This window comes from Nematostella vectensis, chromosome 1 (genome assembly GCF_932526225.1).
Source record: "Nematostella vectensis chromosome 1, jaNemVect1.1, whole genome shotgun sequence".
Classification (NCBI taxonomy): Eukaryota; Metazoa; Cnidaria; class Anthozoa; order Actiniaria; family Edwardsiidae; genus Nematostella; species Nematostella vectensis.
Window position 1 is genome coordinate 19,295,285 of NC_064034.1, and position 27,347 is coordinate 19,322,631.

General features: G+C 42.5%; 4 protein-coding genes and 1 long non-coding RNA gene across 9 annotated transcripts; 1 reads left to right on the forward strand and 4 right to left on the reverse strand.

The window, feature by feature from the left end:
- Positions 1 to 2,805: 2,805 nt before the first annotated feature.
- Positions 2,806 to 7,080, reverse strand: LOC116618245. Its single transcript, XM_032381754.2, has 2 exons — positions 6,793 to 7,080; positions 2,806 to 4,183 (listed from the first exon to the last, which is right to left on the reverse strand). Exons 1-2 carry the CDS (start codon positions 6,860 to 6,862, stop codon positions 3,609 to 3,611), a joined length of 645 nt encoding a protein of 214 aa, XP_032237645.2. The 5' UTR covers positions 6,863 to 7,080; the 3' UTR covers positions 2,806 to 3,608.
- Positions 6,114 to 7,203, forward strand: LOC116618246. 2 transcript variants are annotated; one of them, XR_007312420.1, is made up of 3 exons: positions 6,114 to 6,286; positions 6,429 to 6,561; positions 6,707 to 7,203. It is a non-coding gene; the product is annotated as an uncharacterized LOC116618246 (long non-coding RNA). The 2 variants fall into 2 exon arrangements; XR_004296105.2 differs by having other exon boundaries at positions 6,429 to 7,203.
- Positions 7,204 to 9,033: 1,830 nt separating this feature from the next.
- On the reverse strand, positions 9,034 to 12,425 carry LOC116618242. The gene is made up of 4 exons (XM_032381746.2): positions 12,268 to 12,425; positions 11,570 to 11,705; positions 11,077 to 11,285; positions 9,034 to 10,106 (listed from the first exon to the last, which is right to left on the reverse strand). Exons 1-4 carry the CDS (start codon positions 12,326 to 12,328, stop codon positions 9,589 to 9,591), a joined length of 924 nt encoding a protein of 307 aa, XP_032237637.1. The 5' UTR covers positions 12,329 to 12,425; the 3' UTR covers positions 9,034 to 9,588.
- Positions 12,426 to 12,721: 296 nt separating this feature from the next.
- On the reverse strand, positions 12,722 to 23,987 carry LOC5512281. 4 transcript variants are annotated; one of them, XM_048730275.1, is made up of 4 exons: positions 23,793 to 23,987; positions 16,493 to 16,604; positions 16,117 to 16,307; positions 12,722 to 13,844 (listed from the first exon to the last, which is right to left on the reverse strand). In XM_048730275.1, exons 1-4 carry the CDS (start codon positions 23,902 to 23,904, stop codon positions 13,441 to 13,443), a joined length of 819 nt encoding a protein of 272 aa, XP_048586232.1. In that variant the 5' UTR covers positions 23,905 to 23,987; the 3' UTR covers positions 12,722 to 13,440. The 4 variants fall into 4 exon arrangements, with proteins under 4 accessions (XP_048586232.1, XP_032237638.1, XP_032237639.1 ...); XM_032381747.2 differs by lacking the exons at positions 12,722 to 13,844; positions 16,117 to 16,307; positions 16,493 to 16,604 and adding exons at positions 19,423 to 20,132; positions 20,744 to 21,115; positions 22,193 to 22,530 and having other exon boundaries at positions 23,793 to 23,944; XM_032381748.2 differs by lacking the exons at positions 12,722 to 13,844; positions 16,117 to 16,307; positions 16,493 to 16,604 and adding exons at positions 19,423 to 20,132; positions 20,744 to 21,115 and having other exon boundaries at positions 23,793 to 23,946.
- Positions 23,988 to 24,294: 307 nt separating this feature from the next.
- Positions 24,295 to 27,331, reverse strand: LOC5512278. The gene is made up of 3 exons (XM_048731922.1): positions 27,220 to 27,331; positions 26,906 to 27,139; positions 24,295 to 25,489 (listed from the first exon to the last, which is right to left on the reverse strand). Exons 2-3 carry the CDS (start codon positions 26,952 to 26,954, stop codon positions 25,077 to 25,079), a joined length of 462 nt encoding a protein of 153 aa, XP_048587879.1. The 5' UTR covers positions 26,955 to 27,139; positions 27,220 to 27,331; the 3' UTR covers positions 24,295 to 25,076.
- Between the last annotated feature and the right edge of the window lie 16 nt (positions 27,332 to 27,347).

The window sequence follows — 27,347 nt, forward strand, 5'->3', positions numbered from 1 at the left end:
CTCCTGTTTGCATTTCGAATGCTTCAGACATCTTCCCTTCGTGCAGTACTTTTTCCTGAAAGCCGTCATAGATGACCAAAATCATTTTCACGGTCTTTAAGGTCTTCCAAAACATCTCCCTGTCAATGGAGTCGAAAGCCTTTTCGAAATCAACAAACACCATTGAAAATCCACAGTTCCACTAGAGGGACTGTTCTATAATGATTCTTAGGGTTGTTATTTGGTCGCAGCATGAACGCTCCCTGCGGAAGCCCGCCTGTTCGTCTCAAAGCTTCACTTAAACTGGGCTTTGCAGCCTTGACAAGATAATCCTGCGGAGAACTTTACTGGCGATAGACAGTAGCATGATACTTCTCGAGTTGGCACAATTACTCAGGGGCCACATTTCTTAGGTAACTTCACTATGAGCACCGTCGGCATAACCTCACCGTTCCAGATTTTATTTAAAAGGGAATATAGAACGCTCTCTGAGATCCAATCTCCTTTTTTCCAAGTTTCCGCAGGAATATTACCGAGCCCGGCTGCCTTACCATTCTTCAGGGTCTTAATTGCATTCCTCACCTCAGTTTTAGTGATAGGACCAGTTCTGATGTGCAATGGAAGGGCGTCCTGTAGAGTTGTCTGGATAACTTCTTGAAAGTGTTCTCTCCATCGCTTCAGTTGGTCTTCTGTGCTTGTCAAGATTTTGCCCCTTTTATCCTTTACTGGCTTACTTGTGGCGGACTTTTTCCAACACAGTAAAAATATTCAAAAATAACATATCCGAAATCTTCCCTGGTGAAAGCGGTTAAAACCTTCTGGTAATGATTCTGGATTTCGCCATGTTCGCGCAAGTACCCACGCTTAACTGAACCCACTTGAGATATAATGTTGTATTCATCATATAAAAAGCACATTTCAGTGTCTAATAAGCTGTCAGATCTTTGTTATTTTTATTATAAAAAGTTTTATTAATAAATATATATAATAAGAAAAAAAGGATCTTTTTAATTTTGAATTTTTTATGGATGTGGATTTTATCCCCGCTAATATGTACAGCAATGCGTAAAAATGTATGAGTTGTGTGAGCGTAAAAGAACAATTTCCCTTGCTTTTTTTATTCTTAGATAGATCTCACAACAACCAGGACACAACGGCGTTACGACTGAGGCTGTGGCGTACCCAGGATTAACTAAGGGGGATGCGCAGTCATAGGTATCATATGTAAAAAGCATAGTATTTGGAGATTCCTTAAAGCCACATTGTTACCAGTTTACTTCCGGTCGATTACGTAACAATATCCGATGATATTTAACGGAAAACGCGAAAAATATTTCAAAATATTGAAAGCAGTGTGTTTATTGGAAGTTTCTTTGAGGATGTGATTGATAATTTAGAGCGGATGGCCTGTATAATATCTCGGATTTTAATAGATTCTTTTGTCATTTAACGGTTGAGGTTTCCGTCGGACCTCCGGAAGTAAACTGGTGACAATGCGGCTTTAATAAGAAATTGACCACTTGTTGGCCGCCAAGGGGGGTGCCCTGCGCATCACCCTGGTACGCGCCAGCAAAGCATACAGGCGCAAATCCGTGATATGACCGGAGGTACCCTGCCAGTGGAATGATAGTAACTTTTTGCGTTATTTGATTTTAAGGCGAGGCGAGTGGAGAGTCCAAAAAGGTGAAACGTTAAACCACAAAAGGCGTAAATTTTAAGAAAAATTTAACGGCCAGCATTCATGACATTCTGCGATTTTCTGTTTAGGATCTTCATTTTGTCGAAATATATTCTCCTGAAAATCGCCGTTTTTATTTATCGGGCCCCCCCCCCGATGCCAAGTTGAATTTTTTCCGTTTAAAAAATGTCGACCCTCCCCCACTTTAAAGCCCAAAAATGTTGACCCTCCCCCAAAAAAGGCGACCAAAAATTAAGGACCCCCCCCCCCAGAACAACAAGATGCTAAATCCATTAACTTCGTTCATTCTCCCAGGAGGTGCTGCGATGTAAAAAAAAAATTAGAATGGCACTTCATCGAGAAAAAAAATGCTTGATATTTTGTTCCGGGAGATGGCCTGGATGTCGCTGTTCTCAGTATGTGTCCCGATTGCTCTATTTCGGCACTATTTCGGGTTCGGCGCACTATTTCACGAAAAGGAGTGAAAAAAAAAACTATACAGGTACAGTTATATCACCTCCCAACAAGAAATATTAAGAAAAAGGGACATGCTTTGGTGAGATCCCCGCGGACAGATCAAGTCATCAATTCCAGACTATTAGGAGGCTTGGGAATTGATCAGAATACCTGTTATATTACAGGGATTACCAGCACTACTTTTTCAGGGTTCTTCAGCCATGAGCTGATAAGAACCGCTTTTTACATGTACAGGTGTTAAAGTCAATTGAGGATGCGACCTTTTAACGTCAGGGCTTGGTTGCAAGCATTGAAATGTTTCAGACAGAACATATTTTTATGGTGCTTCTATTAAAAGGGCGAGGGACTTATTCGCCCGCAGGGCTGTGGTTTTTGGTCTATTTTCGTGTATGTGCTTGGGCTTTAAAAGGCCAGATCATCAGTCGTTGAACTGTATACCTGTGTAAATCATTTTATGCAATAAAGAGAAGTGTCCTAGATTGCAGCAGGAGAAAATAGAGCCTTGAATATATAGTCTCATACTCTGTCTTTTCTGTCCTCTCTCACGCAAGGCGATAACGTTAGTAGTAACTGAGCTCAAGTGCGTTGCGTGACAGAGAAAAGAACTACTACGTAGAAGGCCGAGGCGCTTATTCACACTGTGTGGTCCTTGAAAGAGATCTCCCAGGGAATAGAAGAAAGCATTTATTTGACCGTTCGTTTAATACCCCCTCCACTGCTTGTTATTAATGAGTTACAAATAGTTCCAATCCCTCCTTTGAGCACCAAGCTAACCAGAGGTGGCCCAGGCTCTAGGTCTTAAATGAGTTCCCCTGTATCTTGGTATCAGCGGCTAGTTCACAGTCCACACGCTCGCGTATCCCGTCCCTGTGCCTTGCTTGCCCGAGCGGGGGCTGGGGGCATTATATAGAATGGGGGAATTATAAAGAAAGTGACAGCAGTGGAGTAACCGTGCCCTAAAATATTTTCTTAATGTTTTTTTTATTGTGCCCCCAATATTTCGAGGCCTGCTACGCTACAGCACTATAGGGAGGGCACCACTTCAGCAAGTTGGGTATTGGGTCTGAAGCCTGAAGTCCCCACTCCCCCAACTCCCCCAATCAATCAGGGTCCTAAGAAACCTTGCTTCTCCGAAAGAACCTCTCATCGAGGTCACAACCATGTTAGTCCCCAGTCCCCATGACTGACCCATGCCACAAAAACATATGTCTTGCTTTTAGATAGTGTGAGTCAGACATAATAAAAATCATAAGCAGCCGGCTCAGCTTTATTTTTTTAGATAGCTGGATAACTATGAATCTAGCATGACTATAGTGCGATCCCTATAAATGAAATACTCATATTAGATAGACCTTGCAGAAATGTAGAGTGATGGAATTCAGGGACTTCATAGCTAGTTCCTGTCTAGGTTGACAACTCTATCTATTAAAATAAACTACCCCATGGTCTATACTCTGTTTTTTAATATATAATTTTAAAGCATATCTCTAAGAACCCTATATATCGTGAACACCATGCCTGTTACTAAGCAACGTGACGTCATCATCCCGTCAGCGCTACTTTTCCCTACCGTAGGCAAAGTCTCATTGGTCGGCTGACTCACAACTGATGAAGGCGCGACCGCGCTACTACTCGTTGTGGGACTTATTCCTACCGTTTGCGCATGCGTAGGAAACATCGATGACGTCATTTCCTGTTGTGATTCCATTGATATGGTAGCACCTGTAGATAGCTCTGACATCCCCAAGGACAGCGCTTCATTACAATTATCCCCAGTGCAACACGAAAGCTCACAGCTTTTTAAAAACCCGTCGATATCATCGCACTTGATCGTCCTTAGAAAGTTGCACTCAGCCTTGAAAGCGCAGCCTTTCTCCTGCGAGAACCGCACGCCGACAAAAGGGAAGTCTTCTACCTTGCTGGTGGTGTAGCACGCGTTGTACGCGCGCCCGTTCGGGTCGTTCCCGCATGGCCCAACCGTCGTCTTGTTTGCACACGTGACATCTAACATGGCGTTGGGTTGACATTGACTGCATATGATGGAACTGGCTAGAAAGAAGATAAAAAAGATACTGCATCAAGAGAGTATAACATCCCGGGGGGGAGAGGGGATTCCGATAAAAACAGACGGGGGTGATCGTCGGCGATTAGGGAGGGCACTTTGGGAGTAGTAAACATACATTCTTTAGTCATAAGGGATAGCAATTGGGTGTAGTTGGAGAAATTTTTAACCCTAAAAGATAACAGAATCGAAAAAAAAAACGTTAAACACCCTCTTAGGAATAGAAATTGGTCGGATTTTATACCCTAAGAGATTGTTATCTCGTGAAAAAAAATTTGATAAACGTCCCCTTAGAATAGCAGTTGGTCGAAGGCAAAATCGAAATACTCCTTCAACACCCCCCTATGGGATGGCAATTGGCAATTTTATACCCTAAGAAAAGATGTGACACCGCCCCTGTCTTCTTTTCTAGAGAGTTTCCCCCTCCCCTGGATGACATCTTTAAGGGTCAGGGTTTTTTTGTGTTCGGGCGCTTTGCGAGTCAGCGTATAGGCCATAATTTGCATGTATATGCTGATTTTCCGAGCTTGAGAAACAAAAATGGTTAACAAATAAAAGGAAGAGTAATAGAAATGTTTCTTGCAAAACTGATTATTCGAGACAGCAATGAGAATGACAGAAGATATTCGAATGGTTGACTGACAACAATTCTACATCCAATTGCCAACCTGCTACTTTACGACACATACATGGACTGATTACGATAACAAATATCTCTTATCTAACTTAACTATAAATTGTTTGAATTAAAATACGATGTTGATGCTTCATACATCATATAGAAAGCGGTTTAATTTTTTTAATAAAGGCGCTATGGAAATGACATTGTTTTGTTTTCTATAGCACAGAAAAAGTTGTTCTTTTGAACACTTACGGCAGCCCGCGCGAGTTTGAGGGACTATCGCCACTTTCCTTAAAATCTACTTATTGATCACAGAAAATGCTAACATATAATAATATTTCCATATATTATTCGCAACATTGCATTGGTCGCAAAAGCTAGGCAACACATTTTGTTAGCGATACCATGCGATCAATACTTAAACTAATTATCTTGCTGTTTTCAAAAGAAAATACCGCTAATATAACTACCAGCGCTATGAACCCACAATATTCCGTGTGGTTTGATCTACATAAAACACAATCCACACATCAAAACACATTGTAAATACGACTCTGCGCGAGCGTAATCAAATTAGAAATAGCTCTAGGGATTTAAAAATCCAAACAAGGGCCTGAAATTAACGAGATCGCCTGTCAGTGCGTCTTGGTCTAGATGAATATTTTAGTCTTACTTTATGCCCCTTACGAACTGACCTCGGTTTGCCTAAGTGAGCCCTGCACAAGTAATGCTAAAGTACAGTACAGGGATTAGCGTTCTCAAACAATCACTAAGTATTCTAGAAGGTTTAGAAACCGCATCTTAGAACCCTTTTAGCAATGTTTGGCTAAGAAAACGCCCATGAAGTGACCAAGTCGGTTTTCGGGATGTTACTTTGGTGCATTATGTATTAAGTTTATTATTGATTATGTTATACTCTCATCTAAAACAGATTACGGACATCCTAAGCAAACTGAACGTAAAGCAAACAGTTTACAAGATTCTATTTAACGGAGAAACTGTTGTATTTTTGTAGAGCGCCGAGTGCTTCGATCCTTTTGAGTGCTTGTATATCCAACATGTTTCGTACCCAGTGCGGGCTAGGCGTTATCTTGTATCATTACTTGATGCGGTTACGACTAATCTTGTTCTTGCCAGCAGATAAGATCTATATCGATTTCTCATTAGAACTTTACAAGTAATTTATGCGTTATTCTTTTAAAAGGAAGTTTCAGAAGCTCTGAATAATTCTGATGTATGTTCTTTAGAGCGCGCGAAAAGATTAACGTTCACGTAACAATGAGTTAAATGGGTACCGGAACATTTGATGCGCTTTCATATTCTAACTTATTATAAACAATTAATAGCTGTGGCAAACAGAGTCTTGTAGAATAGTATAAAATGTCGTGACAAAGATTATGGCAATTTTAAAACAACTAACCACGAAACCAAACAAGCCACCTTCAAAAACATTCCACTTGGCTTTGGTGTAAGAACATTTGTTAATAATAATTAATTGAAATTTCTTTGCATGTTATTTTTTATGAGATTTTGGACCGAAGTTTAAAGATGACTTCAAAAGAGCGTCACGTTCCGTTATGGCTGTCGCATCTAAAGTATGTTCTTTTCAGGTTCGCTAGCTGCAATAATTACCGAGTGCAAATTACAGGCGGAAAGTTGAAGTGCATAAGACGTGGCTAGTGAAGTAGATCAGAATCACGAATGGACTGACACATCAGTTCACTACTTCGTAATGCGCAGGGAGTAAGTCTTTAATTCCACCCCACCCCCATCTAGGGAACGGCCAAGCTAATCATTTCATCAGCTTTTCGGTTAACTCTAATGTCACACAAATCCGTCACTCCATGTTTTATCACTACGTTAAATCGTATCATTCATAATCTTTCAGATTTTAGGAATCATAAAGCACCAGGGTAAGTATGAAGTATGATTTATCCGACATTTTTCTTTGATAACCAAAAAGCGGTCGATTACCTGGAAGGATGACGAATGCTAGAAGAAGAAGACGAAGAACATGTCTCGTCGGCAATATCAAGATCTCCATGCCTGTGTGTGTTACCCCCTTGGCGCGGACGGCTTAACTCTTCATCGTGTTTGCTCGCTCATCAAGACAAGCACGTCGTTCGCTGTGACAGTGTTTAAAGTACGATTTGATGTTTGACTGGACGAACGCAGTCTGACGTAATTAACTAATCCCGATTCACCAATGTGTGCATCCTCGCGCTTTCCGTGTCACCACCAAATAATCAACAAATGGTTCCGCATGAATGACTTACTACGCGTTTTTAAGTTACCACTGAGACGGTGGGGGGAGGGGTGAGACGACGCGGGGGAGAAGGGACAGTCGTACAAGTTGTCATGGAATTGAATAAAAAACTGTGGTAATGGGGGCGACCCGATATGCTGTAAGGAAGATAAAAAAAATCCTGAGGGTGGTAAAAAGGCGTCAAGCTATGTTATCGATGATCGAGAATCACGCCGGGTCTCCAAGCCAACGTTATGGTGGATTCTTACTCTACCAACTCTACCAAAGGTTTAAGTGCCCAATTAATACGCTCGGAGGCGACTTTAAGCCGATTTCAATTTTGCAGATACTAAGCTACAAGGGTTAAGTCGGAGTACACCTCAACTTCGGTATGAAGTGAGGTGCGCGTGTAGCTTACGCCTTAGTTCTTTAGACCTTTAGAGAGACCATGATAGGGGCGTGTGTAGCTTACGCCTTAGTCCTTTGGAGAGACCAGGATAGGTGCGCGTGTAGCTTACGCCTTAGTTCTTTAGAGAGACCAGGATAGATGCGCGTGTAGCTAACGCCTTAGTCCTTAGACCTTTAGATAGACCAAGATAGGTGCGCGTGTAGCTCACGCCTTAGTCCTTTAGAGAGACCAGGATAGATGCGCGTGTAGCTTACGCCTTAGTCCTTTAGACCTTTAGAGAGACCAGGATAGGGGCGCGTGTAGCTTACGCCTTAGTCCTTTAGACCTTTAGAAAGACCAGGATAGGTGCTCGTGTAGCTTACGCCTTAGTCCTTTAGAGAGACCAAGAAAGGTGCGCGTGTAGCTTACGCCTTAGTCCTTTAGAGAGACCAGGATAGATGCGCGTGTAGCTTACGCCTTAGTCCTTTAGACCTTTAGAGAGACCAGGATAGGGGCGCGTGTAGCTTACGCCTTAGTCCTTTAGACCTTTAGAGAGACCAGGATAGGTGCGTGTGTAGCTTACGCCTTAGTCCTTTAGAGAGACCAAGAAAGGTGCGCGTGTAGCTTACGACTTAGTTCTTAAGAGAGACCAAGATAGGTGCGCGTGTAACTTACGCCTTAGTCCTTTAAAGAGACCAAGATAGGTGCACACGCCTTAGGTCTCCTGGGAGCCCCTAATCGGCCTATAGCAGAAATAATGCTCGTCTTGCACGTGTCTATTTGACTTCTTTTGGGGGCAAGATAACAAAGATCAACCAAGTGGCATGCCGGTAAATGGAGAAGCGGTTAATGAAACAAAAAACTAATTTGTTTTCAAGTTGATTTACGCGTTATATTCTGAGTCAGCAAAATGACATTAAAACATAGAAAGCACCAATATGGTAAAATATATGATATATCATGTTTTGAACATTTTCACGTTTATATGCTTAGTACTAGGACTATCACGTTAATGATCCGTGGGACTTGAAGTATTGCGTGATTAACTTATTCAGCTTAGATAGAACCTTTTCTCTTTTCATTGGCTTATTTAAGTTCATAGGGACCATTTGAACTAATAAATGAATGAGGCAAAGCCCGGGAGGACACGGGAGTCTTTGAATCATGGCAACATGATTCATGGGTGGCCTAGTGTGTTAGCGCGTCGGCCTCTCACCGCTGTGGCCCAGGTTCGAATCCTGTCTCAAACTGGGGATTTTTTCGGGTTCCTGCCTTGATTCGAATTTGTGTCACAAGTGAGTTGAAGTTATTCTCCCGTGTTTCCAGTCTTCTCGGATAAGGACACTAAACCGGAGGTCCCGTCTCTTCCAGCTGCACTACACTAACCTGAACCGAAGGGACGTAAAAGAACCACTGGGGACGCAATAAACCCTCTGGCAGTGACCACCCCCAGTGACAGTGCTTACTAACCGAGGGCCATATGTTAGAAAACTGTATATTCGGTTAAATATGCTACCCTCGATAAACAAAGATTAAACTGAAACTAAACTAAACTGAAAACACAAACGAGAGTTGAAACTAGTTAAATTTACACAAACTTTGTATTTATTTTCAGTTTGACTAAGTGTTGGCTCCAGTCGCGATAGGGCGATACATGTAATAATTATCGAAATATGTCATAATCATTATTTTTTATTCTTTATAACTTTTATAGTATCTCTTAGCGAGAGAGATATTTATTAGGGATTGCATTTCTGCTTTTTAAAACTAGTTACCCGGGGTGGGGACTCTCCATAAAAATAGACGGGTGATCGTCCTATCTTAAGGGTATAAACTTTTGACCATCTCCTATACCTTAGGGAGTGTTGAAGAATTTTTCTGCTATCTCGTAGGGTATAGAATTCGATCGACTGCTATTCCGTAGTGGGTGTTTAATGGTTACCCCATTCTGCTATCTCTAAGGGTTAAACTTCCTTCGACCACACCTAATTTGCTATCTCTTGGGGGTAAGAATTTCTGTTGACCACACCCAACGTGTGGTCAACACCGAAGATGACACCCGTCTGTTTTTGACGGAGTCCCCCACCCCCGGGACTAGTTGTCTTTTACAAATTTGTTATCATAATAACTTGCTACGTTAGATATTTGCAAAATAAAGTTGAATTATTATCATCACAGAAATAACCGAGAGTGCCTCGTGCATGCTGACTCTACTTCCGCCGGAAGTCAATGTCGGTTTCACGGCAGTGATGACAGGGGGCGGTGAGGGCTTTCCTGCGCGTGCGTACTTGTCGCCTTCCTCCGAGGCTGACGAAGGGACCACTGTACTGGTCGGTATAGCCAGGCCCTCGTTATTACAACCATTCCCGTGACAACACGACACCGAGCACTTGGTCAGCAGGCCACTCATGTTCGCGTTTGCGCAGATCATATCATTACAGTAATGCTCAGCGCTGCAGTTGCGCATCTCCTGGTGCATGACGTGACCACTGCCCGGTACCTTCGTCTCCATGACGATAGTGAGGCAGCGGTCTTGCGGTAGGTTGGTCAGCGGGTCGTTGCCGCAGGTCTGCTTGACGGGCTTATCGCATGGTATGGAGGGGTGTTCGCCTGGTTGCGTCGCGTTGGAGCATGCGTAACAGGCGAGGGCAGAGCCTGCAACATCAACCCAAGAGTAGTGTCCAAGATAAGAACAGGTGCTTACACAGGGGAGGGGGTGCACGGGGTGTGTGGAGGGGGTGGGGTGGGGCTACATTTTGACCCCCCTGGGCGGCCAAAAGTCATTCCTTATTGAAGGACCGTTCTCTAAGCCATTCCTGGGTACGCGCCTGAAGAACTTGATAATATGATAATATAGCTATATAACGTGTGTGTATTGACGCACATCAGCTCATGGTGACTATGAATTAGCCTCCACCGCAGGCATCTCTGAACGTTAGAAACCGAGACTCGGGATTCCTGTGGTCGACAAATTCCTTTGTTAAGGGGGGAGGGGACAATGCCAAAAGCGGAAAAAGAGGACCGCTCGACGCATCACCACAGGAATCCCGAGCGCCTGTGTTTCTTTTCTGCTTCTTTCTGGTCAAAGCGATTCCTGCAAAGGAGGCTAACTATGAACACAACATAAACATAGCCCCAGGTGTTCTTCATAAAAATGATGTGATCAGCCACACAGCCAACACGTGTTAACCACAACGTAACCTACTTCTTGAAGGGATTAAAAGTTTCTAAATATTTGATCGGTAATTCCGCTTGCATTATATGCCAGAGGGGGTGCTGGGGATTATATATGCTGCTTATACTCAATTGCATTCAGCATGTGAACTTTTGTATTTTCGCCATGTTCACCTAAAGCCAAGCCAGGAATACAAGAAGAGCTTAGAGAATGTCTGTCATCTTCTCCTGTTATATTATTGTTTATAATTGAAAATACATAGTTTATTTGCAAGTAAAATTCAAAATAACCATCCACGATTGAAGACTGATACTTTATCAATGATATGTGATTAAAAGGTTCTCTGTTAATTAATTGAATTTAACCGATTAAAATTGATTCTTTGTGTGACTTAATATTGAGCGGGAGCATAAAATGGTGGCGTGATTGGCCTTCTTTAATGGGGAATACCTGTGGGCCCTGTCTGTCTCGCCAACCGAGGCCCAGGATCAGCGGGCCTTCCATCATTACACAGGTCTCCTTGACAACAGCTGACGTCACACTGTCCCTCGTGATCACTGGCGCCCCGACAGAGGGAGGGTAACTCACACTCCAAGTAGTGGGAGCAGCCTCGGTATTCCCGATGGATCACCACGCCTTTCATCGGCTCTGCGCGTATCCTGCAAGCGAATTACAAGAAAATCAGGCCCGTTTGCTGAGGGGGGAGGGGGTGGGGGGTGGAGTGCACTTCAAACTCCGCCTAATTTTTTAGATGAGTATTAAATTAAAAAAAAATTTTTTAACGACTCAAACCGATTTGAAAGTTTTTTAAGGGCCATGCGCAATTCCGTAATGCCCTCTGAGGCAATACGGGAATGTCATGAAGACCCAGCAAATCACAGCGCGCGTACAGTCCTTGACATATAAATAATAGAGACTACTGAAAGTAGTCTAAATAACCCACCTTTGCGTAATGCAGCGGTCAGGATGGACGGGGGAGGCTGGGTCCTTTCGACACGTGACCACTTTGGGAGGAGCGCATTTTGGCATCCCCATTGTAGCGTTAGAACACATGTATGAGTAGCATTTCAGCCCGTGAGCTAGAAACACATAAATAAAACTATGCACAATCGTCCTTGCCTCCAAAACCGAGGTTTTCTGTGGGCCTGAAACAGTTTGGACCTTTTGTTGGGCCAAAATGTATTTCAAGCTTACCCGTTATACACCTATTTCAAAAAAACGTTGTCAGTGCAGATAGCGAATGGCAAATGGACAGGGCGGCTCTATGACCAAAAGGAACTATGGATCACAATATATTTCAAACAAATATATAGAAGAAATATGTGTAAATCGTAGGATTATTTATTAACGGTCATTAATGTATGGTTCTGAAATCGCTCGAGCTCTACAAATAATTAGTACCCATAAGCACCTTTCGGTCGTAGAATCGACATTCCCCATTTGCACTGAAAACGTTTAGTGAAATAGTTGTATACATAGACATACACGCATTAAACAGACACGAATTTTTTTGGGGGCCGTGCACTAATTCAATCAGTGCGATTCGACAAACCTAAAATATGCACTTAACTAAACAAAAACAAAAAGCGACTGTGATTTCCGATGTTTCAGATGCTAGAAAATATTGCTAAACGCACTTACCGTAACCAATGAAGACTGGTATTAGCAGGAATAACGCAAGCAAGAAAGAATACAACGCCATGAGAAGAAAAAGCGCAGAAAAACAACAGCTCAACCCTTACACCTCACATACCCAGGGATACCCTCACTGAATAGAAATCTATGGCAAACAAAAGAATTATTCTATTATGCGGTGGTAAGCCATTAGACAAGAGCCGCATCGATAATAAAGATCTGTTAACCTTTAAGACCCAGTATACAGCTATCCTTTGCAGTTAACACTTGCTCGTTGTGTTATATTTATTGGCAAGCAATTTGAACCTTGTTTGGAACGTGGCTGTTTGTTGTTTTGGTATTCTTTTCGACAAGGTGTTGAAACCTCTGTGCGACAATAGACCACATCGGTCATGGAGGTATGCCCGCAAAGAAAATGCACAGTTCTAGTCAATGTAGTTATGTGACAGCAGTGAGGATATAGACCACAAAGTAGTGATTTTATTCAACAGCACAAATAAATGGTGACACGTTACTTCATCAGTTATAATGTAAAACTGGTGATTGTTTATTTTCGTGTTTGTCGTCATTTACGAATTTATGAATAAAAAATATATATAGCATATAATAATTATAAGCGGACATCTGAAAGCTGACATTTGAAACAAAGGATAGAAACATATTTGGTAAAACAGAGATGCTAAAATACCAATAGAGCCCACAGAAAGAAAAAAGATTTTAAAATACGATAAAGAACAAAAAAATAACAAAATTATAACAAAAAGCCTACAAACATAAACGTAAAAGGCAGGCCAATACTAAAAAAAGCTTCTCCTCTCCTCAAAACAACACTTAGTTTGCTGGTTGTATGGAATGTGGAAGAACATGGTATCTTGATATTTTCCGCTCTCAATTCCAACATCCTTTATAGGTTACTAAAACTTGAGTTCAACTCCACCATACGAATGTTTTATTAAGACATAAGTACGCGTAGGATTAGATTAGATTAGATTCATTTCATGAAAGAAATAAAAACATGATTTTGAATAATAAAAAGTATAAGGGTGGCCCGCTTAAAATCTCCTCTGAAGGCATCACGCGACATCTTTTTTTTCTCAATTCGTCTCTTTCTTACGTTCCTAGTGTTCACAGACCTCTTTCTCGAGTCTCGGACTTCTAGTGACCAGATCAACGCCGTGGCTATGATGATAACAAATTCGGAATTATCACTAAAGCGAGGAAAAGAGGAGTGAAGACACCAACGGTCGAACTCCTATTTGGGTTGACCTTCAAAGTAGACGCAGCAGTTGTCAACAGTCCCCAGCCGGCATTACAAAGATTCCCGAAGCAACAATAAGACGTACAGTCTGTCACGCCTGAAATCAAGGTCTTGATGGCGTCACATCCGGTCTGTCCGCAATAGGTGGAGACCCCGCAGGTTTTCCACCCTAAAGACTCCTCCGTTCCGTTCACAAGTCTCTTGATGGACATAGACAAGCATCGGTCCTGAGTTACGGACACCAAGGGGTCGACTCCACACCGCTGCACCGTGACGTTGTCGCACTTGCTGCCTCGAGGGCATGAATAGCAACTCAAGTCAGAACCTGTTTGTAACACAACACCAACAGAGTTATATACACGATAATCTACTCAAGCCAGAATCTGTTTGTAACACAACACCAAAAGAGTTATATACACGATAATCTACTCAAGTCAGAACCTGTTTGTAACACAACACCAAGAGAGTTATATACACGATAACCTACTCAAGTCAGAACCTGTTTGTAACACAACACAGAGAGAGTTACATACACGAAACCCTATTCAAGTCAGAACCTGTTTGTAACACAACACAGAGAGAGTTATATACATGATAATCTATTCAAGTCAGAACCTGTTTGTAACACAACACCAAGAGAGTTATATACACGATAATCTACTCAAGTCAGAACCTGTTTGTAACACAACACCAAGGGAGTTATATACACGAAACCCTACTCAAGTCAGAACCTGTTTGTAACACAACACCAAGACAGTTATATACACACGAATAGCAACTCAAGTCAGAACCTGTTTGTAACACAACACCAAGAGAGTTATATACACGATAATCTATTCAAGTCAGAACCTGTTTGTAACAGAACACCAAGAGAGTTATATACACGGTAATCTACTCAAGTCAGAACCTGTTTGTAACACAACACCAGGAGAGTTATATACACGATATTCTACTCAAGTCAGAACCTGTTTGTAACACAACACCAAGAGAGTTATATACACAATAATCTACTCAAGTCAGAACCTGTTTGTAACACAACACCAAGAGAGTTATATACACGAAACCCTACTCAAGTCAGAACCTGTTTGTAACACAACACCAAGGGAGTTATATACACGAAACCCTACTCAAGTCACAGCCTGTTTGTAACACAACACCAAGGGAGTTATATACACGATAATCTACTCAAGTCAGAACCTGTTTGTAAAACAACACCAAGAGAGTTATATACACGATAACCTACTCAAGTCAGAACCTGTTTGTAAAACAACACCAAGAGAGTTATATACACGATAATCTACTCAAGTCAGAACCTGTTTGTAAAACAACACCAAGAGAGTTATATACACGATAACCTACTCAAGTCAGAACCTGTTTGTAAAACAACACCAAGAGAGTTATATACACGATAATCTATTCAAGTCAGAACCTGTTTGTAACGCAACACAGAGAGCGTTATATACACGATAATCTACTCAAGTCAGAACCTGTTTGTAACACAACACCAAGAGAGTTATATACACGATAATCTATTCAAGTCAGAACCTGTTTGTAACGCAAAACAGAGAGCGTTATATACACGACAATCTACTCAAGTCAGAACCTGTTTGTAACGCAACACAGAGAGCGTTATATACACGATAATCTACTCAAGTCAGAACCTGTTTGTAACACAACACCAAGAGAGTTATATACACGATAATCTACTCAAGTCAGAACCTGTTTGTAACGCAACACAGAGAGCGTTATATACACGATAATCTACTCAAGTCAGAACCTGTTTGTAACGCAACACAGAGAGAGTTATATACACGATAATCTACTCAAGTCAGAACCTGTTTGTAACACAACACCAAGAGAGTTATATACACGATAATCTACTCAAGTCAGAACCTGTTTGTAACGCAACACAGAGAGCGTTATATACACGATAATCTACTCAAGTCAGAACCTGTTTGTAACGCAACACAGAGAGCGTTATATACACGATAATCTACTCATGTCAGAACCTGTTTGTAACACAACACAGAGAGCGTTATATACACGATAATCTACTCAAGTCAGAACCTGTTTGTAACGCAACACAGAAAGCGTTATATACACGATAATCTACTCAAGTCAGAACCTGTTTGTAACGCAACACCAAGAGAGTTATATATAAAAATAGCAGCTCAAGATTGGTTCTCGGTGGGTTTGGTGGGTTACATGTAAGTGTGGTGGGTTACCGGTGGCTCAGGTGGTTTACCTCCGGATGCGGTGGGTTTACTGCGGGTGCGGTGGTTTACTTGTGGGGGCAGTGGGTTGGTTACCCAAGGGTTACAGGGTGTGGTGGGTGTGGTGGTTTACTGGTGGGTTACCCGTAGGTCTGGAAGGTAACCTGTGGATGCGTTGGTTTAACTGTGGCCGCGGTGAGCTACCTGTTGGTTCGGTGACTTAACTTTTGGTCTGGTGGGTTTCCTGTGGATCTGGTGGGTTACCTGTGAGTGCGTTGGTTTACCTTTGGGTGCGTTGGTTTACCTGTGGGTGCGTTGGTTTAACTGTGGGTGCATTGGTTTAACCGTAGGTGTGGTGTGCTACCTGTGGGTGCGGTGGATTACCAGTGGGTCCGGTGGGCCTAAAAGGCAGTTCGGGGTAGGGTCCGGTATTGCACCTGTCTGTGTCACAGCATCCCATCATGCACTCGGTCACGGTCCCCGAACTGTTCCTTCCGTCACAAAACACGTGGGGTGCGCACTGATAAGCCCTGAAACAGCCTCGAAACTCTTGAACCAATCCCCTCTCGATGAACCTGCTCAGATAAAGGCGCTATTTTAATACCACAAAATATATATGGCGTTAGTGCGCATGCGCAGAACGAGTTTCACCCTGTGCTGGAAGCTGGAACATGATTACCACGCATGCGCAGAGTTGCAATAACATGCATCTTTCTCCCACATGGGTAGTGTGGAATGAATATGTTATGTTATTTCGTACTTGTAAGAGACACAGCGGTCCTCTCCCATGCCTGTGTTGCACGTCGTCTCTGTGGCGTTGTTGCACGGACTGCCTGATGCGCAACGGTAGCTGGAGCACTTTAACCCTTCAGCTAGACACACAAACATTCGGTGAGTACCTCATCTGCACGCATTAGATACAGTAAGTACCTCACCCAGACACACAAACATTCGGTGAGTACCTCATCTGCACGCATTAGATACAGTAAGTACCTCACCCCGACACACAAACATTCGGTGAGTACCTCATCTGCACGCATTAGATACAGTAAGTACCTCACCCAGACACACAAACATTCAGTGAGTACCTCATCTGCACGCATTAGATACAGTAAGTACCTCACCCAGACACGCAAACATTCGGTGAGTACCTCATCTGCACGCATTAGATACAGTAAGTACCTCACCCAGACACACAAACATTCGGTGAGTACCTCATCTACACACATTAGATATAGTAAGTACCTCACCGAGACACACAAACATTCAGTGAGTACCTCATCTGCACGCATTAGATACAGTAAGTACCTCACCCAGACACGCAAACATTCAGTAAGTACCTCATCTACACACATCAGATATAGTAAGTACCTCACCCAGACACACAAACATTCGGTGAGTACCTCATTTGCACGCATTAGATACAGTAAGTACCTCCCCAGACACGCAAACATTCAGTGAGTACCTCATCTGCACGCATTAGATAGAGTAAGTACCTCACCCAGACACACAAACATTCGGTGAGTACCTCATCTACACACATTAGATATAGTAAGTACCTCACCCAGACACGCAAACATTCAGTGAGTACCCATCTGCACACATTAGATACAGTAAGTACCTCACCCAGACACGCAAACATTCAGTGAGTACCTCATCTGCACGCATTAGATACAGTAAGTACCTCACCGAGATACGCAAACGTTCGGTGAGTACCCATCTACACACATTAGATACAGTAAGTACCTCACCCAGACACGCAAACATTCAGTGAGTACCCATCTACACACATTAGATACAGTAAGTACATCACCCAGACACGCAAACGTTCAGTAAGTAACCATCTACACACATTAGATACAGTAAGTACATCACCCAGACACGCAAACGTTCAGTAAGTAACCATCTACACACATTAGATACAGTACGTACCTCACCCAGACACGCAAACATTCGGTGAGTACCCATCTACACACATTAGATACAGTAAGTACCTCACCCAGACACGCAAACATTCGGTGAGTACCCATCTACACACATTAGATACAGTAAGTACCTCACCCAGACACGCAAACGTTCAGTAAGTAACCATCTACACACATTAGATACAGTAAGTACCTCACTCAGACACGCATACATTCGGTGAGTACCTCATCTACACACATTAGATACAGTAAGTACCTCACCCAGACACGCAAACATTCAGTGAGTACCTCATCTGCACGCATTAGATACAGTAAGTACATCACCCAAACACGCAAACGTTCAGTAAGTAACCATCTACACACATTAGATACAGTAAGTACCATACCAAGACACGCAAACATTCAGTGAGTACCCATCTACACACATTAGATACAGTAAGTACCTCACCCAGACACGCAAACATTCGGTGAGTACCCATCTACACACATTAGATACAGTAAGTACCTCACCCAGATACGCAAACATTCAGTGAGTACCCATCTACACACATTAGATACAGTAAGTAACTCACCCAGACACGCAAACATTCAGTGAGTACATCATCTGCACGCATTAGATACAGTAAATACCTCACCCAGACACGCAAACATTCGGTGAGTACCACATCTACACACATTAGATAAAGTAAGTACCTCACCCAGACACGCAAACATTCAGTGAGTACCTCATCTGCACGCATTAGATACAGTAAGTACATCACCCAAACACGCAACCGTTCAGTAAGTAACCATCTACACACATTAGATATAGTAAGTACCTCACCCAGACACGCAAACATTCGGTGAGTACCCATCTACACACATTAGGTACAGTAAGTACCTCACCCAGACACGCAAACATTCGGTGAGTACCCATCTACACACATTAGATACAGTAAGTACCTCACCCAGACACGCAAACGTTCAGTAAGTAACCATCTACACACATTAGATACAGTAAGTACCTCACCCAGACACGCAAACATTCGGTGAGTACCCATCTACACACATTAGATACAGTAAGTACCTCACCCAGACACGCAAACGTTCAGTAAGTAACCATCTACACACATTAGATACAGTAAGTACCTCACTCAGACACGCAAACATTCGGTGAGTACCTCATCTACACACATTAGATACAGTAAGTACCTCACCCAGACACGCAAACATTCAGTGAGTACCTCATCTGCACGCATTAGATACAGTAAGTACATCACCCAAACGTTCAGTAAGTAACCATCTACACACATTAGATACAGTAAGTACCACACCAAGACACGCAAACATTCACTGAGTACCCATCTACACACATTAGATACAGTAAGTACCTCACCCAGACACGCAAACATTCGGTGAGTACCCATCTACACACATTAGATACAGTAAGTACCTCACCCAGACACGCAAACATTCAATGAGTACCCATATACACAAATGAAATATGGAAGGGCCAATGTTCCCCTATTTCTTTAAATGAAATTATAAAAAAACATGATCAGTAGGGGCGTGCCTATACCCCTTTCCCAGTTTTTTTTAATAACCCTTGTATCATTTCCCAAGTTTGTTTGTTTGTTACGGCTTTGATGGATCAGAACCTTTCCTCATACTACGCCTTTGATCAATGGCGGCCCACATCCTCTCCTTTTTCTCCCCGTTTCCTTCCTTCTCGTATACTTTATATGCAGGAGGAATTTTCAAGAATTCTGATTGATAAACGAACGAATGTACTTTATCGGTTTATTGAGCATGTAATCATCACTACATTTTTTGGGGTATCTCCGTACAATTTTGTTAACTATTTTGAGACTTGACAAAGGTGTTTTCTTGGCACTGGGCCAAGGAGAAACTCTCCCACCCACTCCTCCCCCCTATGGAATTTACTGTGAACATATGAAAAATGTATTCTCCTTTCCATATTTTCTATAAAACCGAACGGTAACCAATTTATGTGCCTCTGTCTAAATTTCCAGACACGATTCTGGATTTTGACACGAGTTCAAATCATCAAGTAGATAGCACGCATTCGCAGCAAGTGTTAATCCTTTGCACTTTTGGCAGCCATTCTTGCAGGTACATGTTGCCGCCTTGGGAGATGTAGTTATCGGTACGCGTGAGTAGGTCGACATTCATTGAGTTCTGATAGCACTTGCCCATGTTACCCAGGCATTGGATGGTGTTTGCATAAAACGCGGGGCTGCCGTCACAGCTCAGCTCGTTGATGTACCGCGGGAACATGTTGTCGTCTAGCTTGGTGACGTGTTGACAGGCAGGGCAGAGATGAGTGCCTCGGACTGTGGTCATGCTACGACATGCCACGGCAACCTGGCGCTTCCGCCTGCTACTGGTGGTCCCCCCAGAGAAGTTGACTGTTTGCTTAATCACGTCCCATTCCCTAGAGCTGATCCGGTTCTCTTCAAGAGTTTGGTCGGTAATCTGAAAAGATAGCTAATGATGTCATGGCGCCGGAGGAAAAGAAGCATTAACAGCACGCGATTGGTAGCGTGGTAGGATAGATATTTCCCTTACAGGCTCTTTCATGCGCACGCTGCCCTATCCCAAATACCCAGGTTTTGCGATTCGGAAATAATACTCATGGAGAGGTAGGAAATTCAGTGGAGTTTTTGGGCTATCATTGCTAATATTCGGTACCAAATGTACACGTTTTATCGTGTAAACAGTGTATTTTGGATAGTTCCGAAGGAAAATTTTCTGCGAGGGGTGGGGTGGGGGGGGGGGGGTAAACTTTAAAAAGCAAGCAAATAATTCAGAATTAATTCCATATTCCCCTTTCCTCTTCCTCGCCCTAACATCCCTTTCACGTTTTAGATTTAGTGCTTACAACTGTCTACCCAATTTGCTAGGCGCGTCCAATGAATCAAATCCTGGGCTTACGTGCCTATGGTAACGTGCGCGTTAATTGTAGAAGGATGCCCAATCACTTATGCCCCTCAAGAGGAATCAGATTCTAGGTTCACCGTCAAACATGGTATGCGTAGCGCGGTAGAGTTTGTGCCGTCTATGCATGCTATGGTATCATTGCTTACCGCACCGCCATTGACCAAGTCATCAAAGTATTTCTCGGCCTCTTCTAAAGTGACCGCCACATAGTGTCTGTTGTATCCGCCTATCCTCTCCAACTTGTTTAAAAGTGTCTTCTCATCAGGCACGACGCACTGGATTTTCTTCCCGTCTTTTGTGGTTACCGTGTGGTTCTTCACTGTACTGGCGCAAGGGTGTGCGGGCTCTCTTACACCCCCCTTGATCGCTCCTGCGCTGTTGCTTTTCTGGATTTCCGCTAAAGGAGGAGACCGGGGGAAAATCTCATCATGTTGGTTCAGAGTAAAGCCGTGAGAGTCCTTGCTGGAGGCGGCCAGCACCAGAAGAGCGAGGCAGCGATACAGGAACTTGATTTGCATCTGAAACAGGAAATGGTACAAGACCTTATGTATGGAAAGTATCTGTTTGCCATGCTGTAGCTCCTGGGGGTTAGTCGTTTCAGGCCCGTACCCAGTTGGGGTACAGGGGGTGCGAACGCCCCCCCCCAACGGCCGAAAGTCCATTTTTGGTTCTCAATAGACGTGCTATTTGTAGTTTGTAGACAAAACTCAAAATCATAAGCAAGATCACTCTGGTATGTAGCCAAATTCGACAAAAAACGTCCCGTAGAGACACTGCAAAGGCATGAAAAAAATCCCTTTTTGTTCTTTCTAAGGTGGTTAGATTTTTATCAGAGAACTCCCTCCCTCCCCCCCCCCCCCTGGAAAAATTAGGTCAACTTTTTCGGATTTCGCACCCCCCCCCCCAAAGAAAAATCCTAGGTACGGGCGTTTTGTAATGATAATAAAAAAAAATAAATAAGATTTTGCTATAAGGTCATTAATGTCCAAGTAGTAAGAATACGATTTAAAAATAATAATGTAATTTAAGAATATAAAGCAAGAATAAACAAAAAATATTTTTATAGCCTCAAAGATGTCCGCTTACGAGAGTATCCGTTAACAAGTAGAGATGTCCTTTAACGAGTAGAGATGTCATTTAACAATTAGAAATGTCTTTTAGTAGAGATATCTGTTGAAAAGTAGATATTGTCCGTTTATAGGTAGAGCAGTCTGTTTACGAGAGCGGAGAGGAAAGCTCGAGAGTTCTAAATCGAGAAATTGAAGTTATCATCAATTGTTATCGAAATAGGATTTTGTTTTTGTTGTAGGGTCAAATCGTTCATAACCAGCTTTCAAATCAAAGAATTCGTAAAACAAACACAATATGAGTAATTACTGTCTCTAAGGTGACGTTCATCTGTAACGCGTTGTTACGGCTGTTCTCTTTTAATTGAAAATTTCCGCCAATAACCACTAGCCGTTACTCAAACAAAATACGCTGTCCTACTTCCTACTTGCCGTAGGAAAGACATAAAACTGCGCATTTATTGAATCCCCTGTCTGTCAAACGGACTACAATAAAACATAGAATAAAGAATAAACATACAGACCTACCTTTATAATTGTATTTATGTCTGAACGGCCGGCGTTTCGTTACGCTGACCAATGTCTAAATGGTTCAACTTACGAGACGGTTAGCCATAAAGTAATCGACCGCCAAAAACTCGAGCTCTGATTGGTTACAATAAGAAGGATCTTGGTGTCGAATTGCAAAGGTCACAAAGTGCTTCAGCCAAAATGCCGATGGGTTTGTTGTTAAACTGAATCTCTGTAAGGTGGGGTTAAAAATAAACAGCCGATAGATGAAGCCTCTCATAGAAAGGAAGCACTGAAATCGTCTCACTCAGTATACGATCACACGTCTGATAAATCAGGCTACACTCAGTACCGTCCTGATAAATAAAGAAAAGTATAACAAAAATAAGCGCTGCAGCATTGTCACGAATATTGCTGAAAGCCGAAAATTTCTGCTTGGCGGGGGACTGAAATTATATGGCCTTCAAGATTATTTCTACGGTCCTGTTAAGTAATGGGTGCCATTGATTTTATATATGTTTAGTAGATAGAAGTCTGAGGCGCGCTGCTTTGTCACCATTTCTATTTTCTTCTCCCCTTCTTCACCCACACCTTTCTCCCCTTCTTTTCTCCCCATCCCTCCATTTTCTCAGCCTTTGAACCGCCCTTGTCTCCCCCCCCACAGCCCCTCCCTTTCTCTTTCAGCCCCTTATTAACTTCTCAGCCTCCGAAGTCCCTACCCAACCCCCTCCCTAGCACACAAACACTTTTCCCTTCCTTTCTTTTCCACCCGCTATCAGCTCCTCGGCTCGACACCCCCTCTCCCTCCGTAACCAGCTGATGCTGTCAGGCGCGCACCTAGGATTGGCTGAGGGGGGGGGGGGGGGGTGCGCAGTCATAGAAAACATATGGAAAAAGCACGCACCCTGCGCACCCCCTGTTTACGCGCCTGGCTGTGATGGTCTTTGCAAGTTCTTCATTAAAAGATCCATAAAAGACCTTGAAATGAAAGAAATGAAGTGGCCGAAAAGTAGCGTATATAAAAATCCTATGACTAGACAGCAGAGAAATAATTCGCTATTCTCTGAACGGACTGTGAGAATGTCAAGTCGACGGCACCTTTAGATATCATTGGAGCACTAGTGTTTACATTAGAGATTAGTTTGCACAGAAAACAAGTGTATAGGTTATCGCTGATTTTTTCGTAGCTCGTGATAGTCCTTCTTGTGCTCAGACCATGTGCGCATGGCAATGAGGCACTTACCCTTTAACCTTACGACTTCCTAGTTATTGATGCTATGACTCTGCTTCCAGCAAACATTCGTCTATTCGTAATCGTATTCTATTCTATTCACGCCTTTCGTGTCTTTTGGGTAGTTACTATGTCGGTGTTTATGGTAGTCAAAGCTACGGCAAGGGAATATTTGAAATATGTGAATAGTCGTCTATAGAAAACTTTTAGCTCTCTCAACTTATCACATATTCCTGCCTTTAAGAAGCATGTGTAACAATTCTGTTATCATAGGAACTAACTTACTCCTCTTAGTACAAAATAAATGTATTTATCATAGGTCGCTTTTTCGTGAACCCTACGCTGTTTCGCTCATCATTCAACATATCTGCCTATTTACTCACTCACCCATCGTTAGCCCCAGCAAAAATAATAGCGCTTTGACAACACTCATGGCTCGACTAGTATCGACTGCTTCACTTGCAGCTTGCAGAAATGAACTTATCGGCAAAAGGCGCATGTTGAAACATGGCAGAGAAGGAGCGGCGGTAATAACACTCGCTCCCACCGACCAATAGCAGACACGGCGAGTCTGAGTGCTGAATAGGATTACGCAGAGAAGGGGCTAATGGCACAACTAGAGACATGACAAGTGTAAGTGAGGCTAGTGAAATTATTCAGATTTATAGACACATAATGGTATTGTAGTCATAGAAACAATTAAAAATGCACTTTACATTGAGGAAACATGAATCTTTGAGACTTGTTGATAGTTTTGCGGCTGGTTTTTAGTATACATGTTTGGCGTTTTACAAATTATTCTGGTTTTTTTTGCTAAGGTTTTCCCTCGAGAATCCTGGCAAGGGAGAGCTGTAAATAAGATAAGGAGTGAACAAAACACTATCAGAAGTTGGTTCCAATATTTTATTGTACACATGATTAAATTGATTAAATTTCTAAAAGTATTTGAGGCCCGTCCTAGGGCACAGCTAAAACTATCTATTATTGGTTATTAATTCCAATTGGTTCTACTTTTACTTTATTTGATTTTTAATCATAATTACTAAGAGTAGCCTTCAAGTAGAGCTGAATCTAATTCTCTTTTACAATGTCTTGTTTGCTATTCACCCTATCATTTCTCTCTAATCCTGCAATCGAGGAGTAACTATTCCAATTTATCGGCTGAGACACGAAGACTTCACACTGAATTTAAATATTCGCCGAGTTGTCTTCACCAGGAGACTTTCTTCATATTGTTCCTATCCCTAGCCTTAACCTGTACTACTTCGCAAAGGGCATTGTTTTCAGGCGCAAAGGTCATTTTGTTGAAGACTTAATTTATTTGTCCAATACCACGCCCAACGGAACAGGTCGTTTCCCCGGCGAGAGGCTTCCAAGCTTGTTCTTGATGTAATTTTAAATTGCTCGGAGAACGGCAAGTGATACTGAGAGTAAATGGCTGACTTTATAACGGTTACGTCTGGTCTTAAACTAGAAACTGAGAACGTAACATTTAAACTAAGAATGTGCGTTGCTTTTCCCATCTGAGAAAGCTGCTTTATTTTGGCGACTTCTTTCCCACGCTCAGTTAATTATGAGTGTTGTTTTCCATCTTCTCAACAGCAAATATTCAGTCCTTCTCCTAAATCCCGGGTCTAAAAATCCCAAATAGATTGCTAGCAGGGATTCCGCTCAGTTCAGAGGACAAGCCAATACCATTGCCAGCACTACAGTAACCATAGATGCCAGGACAGGAGCCACATCCGACCGATCACTCGTGGGGGTGGTCTCAGTGGAATTCCCCCCTGCAGGGGTCCCCTGGGTGGTGTTTGCGCTTTGCGTGCTTGTCACGTTCATCGACGGGAAAGGACCTGCGTTACACTTCTCTCCATCACAGCACTTGTGGTTACAGTCACTGCTTCCGTTGATATAGTGAGTACAATTGAAATCGCAGTGGTTGACAAAGGCGCAGCCGCGGTAGTATTGCATGACACCGTTTACGGTACCCCAAGCGGTCACGCAACGACCCTCTCCGTTCTCGCATGATTTCTCGACCGGGTTACATGAAGGGCCCACTGCGCACGACATGCAGATTACTGAGTACGCTAAAGAAAAAGCAGTGATGGTTAGTGTATGTAAGAACAAGGCCATATATCTAGTATATATTATTGACAGCTAGTATTAGTTTAGATGCTAGCCTGACGTAGGCCTGTATAGCGAGCTAATATGACCACATAAACAAAAGCTCTCTTGCTTTCTGATCCAAAGCAACACTGATGAGATTTGCAGGTTATGCTATTTTATTTATTCACCTTCAGCGTGACGCACATTGAGCTTTTCGCCTCAGGGAGCGCGCTGTTAATTTCTTATTAAACATTTATCCCCTGTTGAGAGGGATTAGTAGTATAATATGGTAAAAAAGTATTAAAACAGCATTACTAAAGTAAACGTTGTTCTCTTTCTGATGCATAATTAACGTTTATTCAGAACATTCGAAAGCATTTCTCGCTCAAAAAGTATTCAAAATACTCATGTTAAATATTAAGAGACCTTTATTTTGCATCTGCTGCTCTAGACTGTCTAAGTGTCTTTGTTTTGCAGAGAATATTCACACTAGGATGCGCGACTATTCAAATTTAATCCGAGCATTCAGAAATCATATTCCGTATATTATTCGTCTGAAATTGTCTGAATTGCTTGGTTTGTTTACTTGTGTTTTGAACCAATACACGCCAAAAGGGGCTGGGAGACGGGGGAAGGGGGTGGGGAGTTGATTTGTGCCTTTCTTGGCGTCTGTTTTGCCTGATCTTACAGATGTTCTGGTCTGCCCAAAATCGCGCGTTACTTGATTTTTGTCAGTACTTTATCAGATCAAAACCGCAATATATCAGTAAAGGTATTTCGCGACAGTAGCTTAAATTCAAATATAAATAATTGATTAACCTCTATTAGCCAATTCTCGGGAAATCGGAGGCGACTGATTGAGGTGAGGTTATAACCTGTTTGCATGAAAAGCTCGCAAAGCATACTTGACGCTTTGACATCTTGCGCTATGCGACTATGCGCGTTTTTACGAGTGTAGACAAATGGTTATCCGTCACAGGCACAAGAATATGTCAGTAATATTTGCGGTATTTCATTACAAATAACCTTAAAATATTATAAATCAAAAACACCTTTCAACCTACGAGATTAAAGCTTTCTTTTTTCAACCTCATCTTCAGTTTTATTCATTTTGTCGTGAAGGAATGAAGGAAACCTGGTAAACCAAACGTCCGCGCCTGGTAACCTCGAATGCTCAGTGCCAGCACTAAAGTACAACATTTTATTTGATGAAGAAAAAAACACGAATACGACAATGAATTTAAGAATATTACCGCGCACAATTCCTTAAGCTGTGATTAGAAGACGTGAACATGTATCCGTTTCACACCTAAGGGAAAACTTCATACTTAGCCAGCGCCTACATGTGTACACAAAAAATAACAAGCGTTTGCTTTAAACCAAAATTTGCATCCTACCTCCAGCGACTAGAGTGGAAAGTACGGCGCAGACTAGCAGTGTCTTCATCGTGACGGAGATAGAGATGGATTCCTGGGGGAAAAGGAGTCTTGAAATCAAGTCGCGGGTAGCGTTCTTGTAACGTTACTCACACCAACACGATGTGATGAACCTACGCAAGGGCGCTGGCTCCATTTGTTGCGAGATTACCAACAGCCAATCAGAAGTCGCTGTCAGTGAAACAGATGTTGACACTGAAGGGGGAATGACAGATCTGTTATTTGGTTGAACGAGAACGATGATTTATTAATTTTTGGGATGTTGTAGAACGTACCTTCAGAATATTCAGTCTCAGGATCTGGAATTATTTGTTCTGCATTGGCAAATACTTAGGATTTCTTGATGAAAAATTGCGTCGTTTTTCAATTCTTGTAGGATTACAATTTCCCTGCTAGCAGAGGC

Excerpts from the sequence above, each read along its gene's own strand:
- LOC5512278 (XM_048731922.1), bottom strand. The coding sequence starts at position 26,954 with ATGAAGACACTGCTAGTCTGCGCCGTACTTTCCACTCTAGTCGCTGGA. Across the intron at positions 25,490-26,905 it reads TTCCACTCTAGTCGCTGGAG|CGTACTCAGTAATCTGCATG; the intron begins GTAGGATGCAAA and ends CTTTTTCTTTAG.
- LOC5512281 (XM_048730275.1), bottom strand. The coding sequence starts at position 23,904 with ATGCGCCTTTTGCCGATAAGTTCATTTCTGCAAGCTGCAAGTGAAGCA. Across the intron at positions 16,308-16,492 it reads GACCGCTGTGTCTCTTACAA|GTTCATCGAGAGGGGATTGG; the intron begins GTACGAAATAAC and ends TTATCTGAGCAG. Across the intron at positions 13,845-16,116 it reads TAGGCCCACCGGACCCACTG|GTTCTGACTTGAGTTGCTAT; the intron begins GTAATCCACCGC and ends TGTTACAAACAG.
- LOC116618242 (XM_032381746.2), bottom strand. The coding sequence starts at position 12,328 with ATGGCGTTGTATTCTTTCTTGCTTGCGTTATTCCTGCTAATACCAGTC. Across the intron at positions 11,706-12,267 it reads ACCAGTCTTCATTGGTTACG|CTCACGGGCTGAAATGCTAC; the intron begins GTAAGTGCGTTT and ends ATGTGTTTCTAG. Across the intron at positions 11,286-11,569 it reads GACCGCTGCATTACGCAAAG|GATACGCGCAGAGCCGATGA; the intron begins GTGGGTTATTTA and ends ATTCGCTTGCAG.
- LOC116618245 (XM_032381754.2), bottom strand. The coding sequence starts at position 6,862 with ATGGAGATCTTGATATTGCCGACGAGACATGTTCTTCGTCTTCTTCTT. Across the intron at positions 4,184-6,792 it reads AGCATTCGTCATCCTTCCAG|CCAGTTCCATCATATGCAGT; the intron begins GTAATCGACCGC and ends TCTTCTTTCTAG.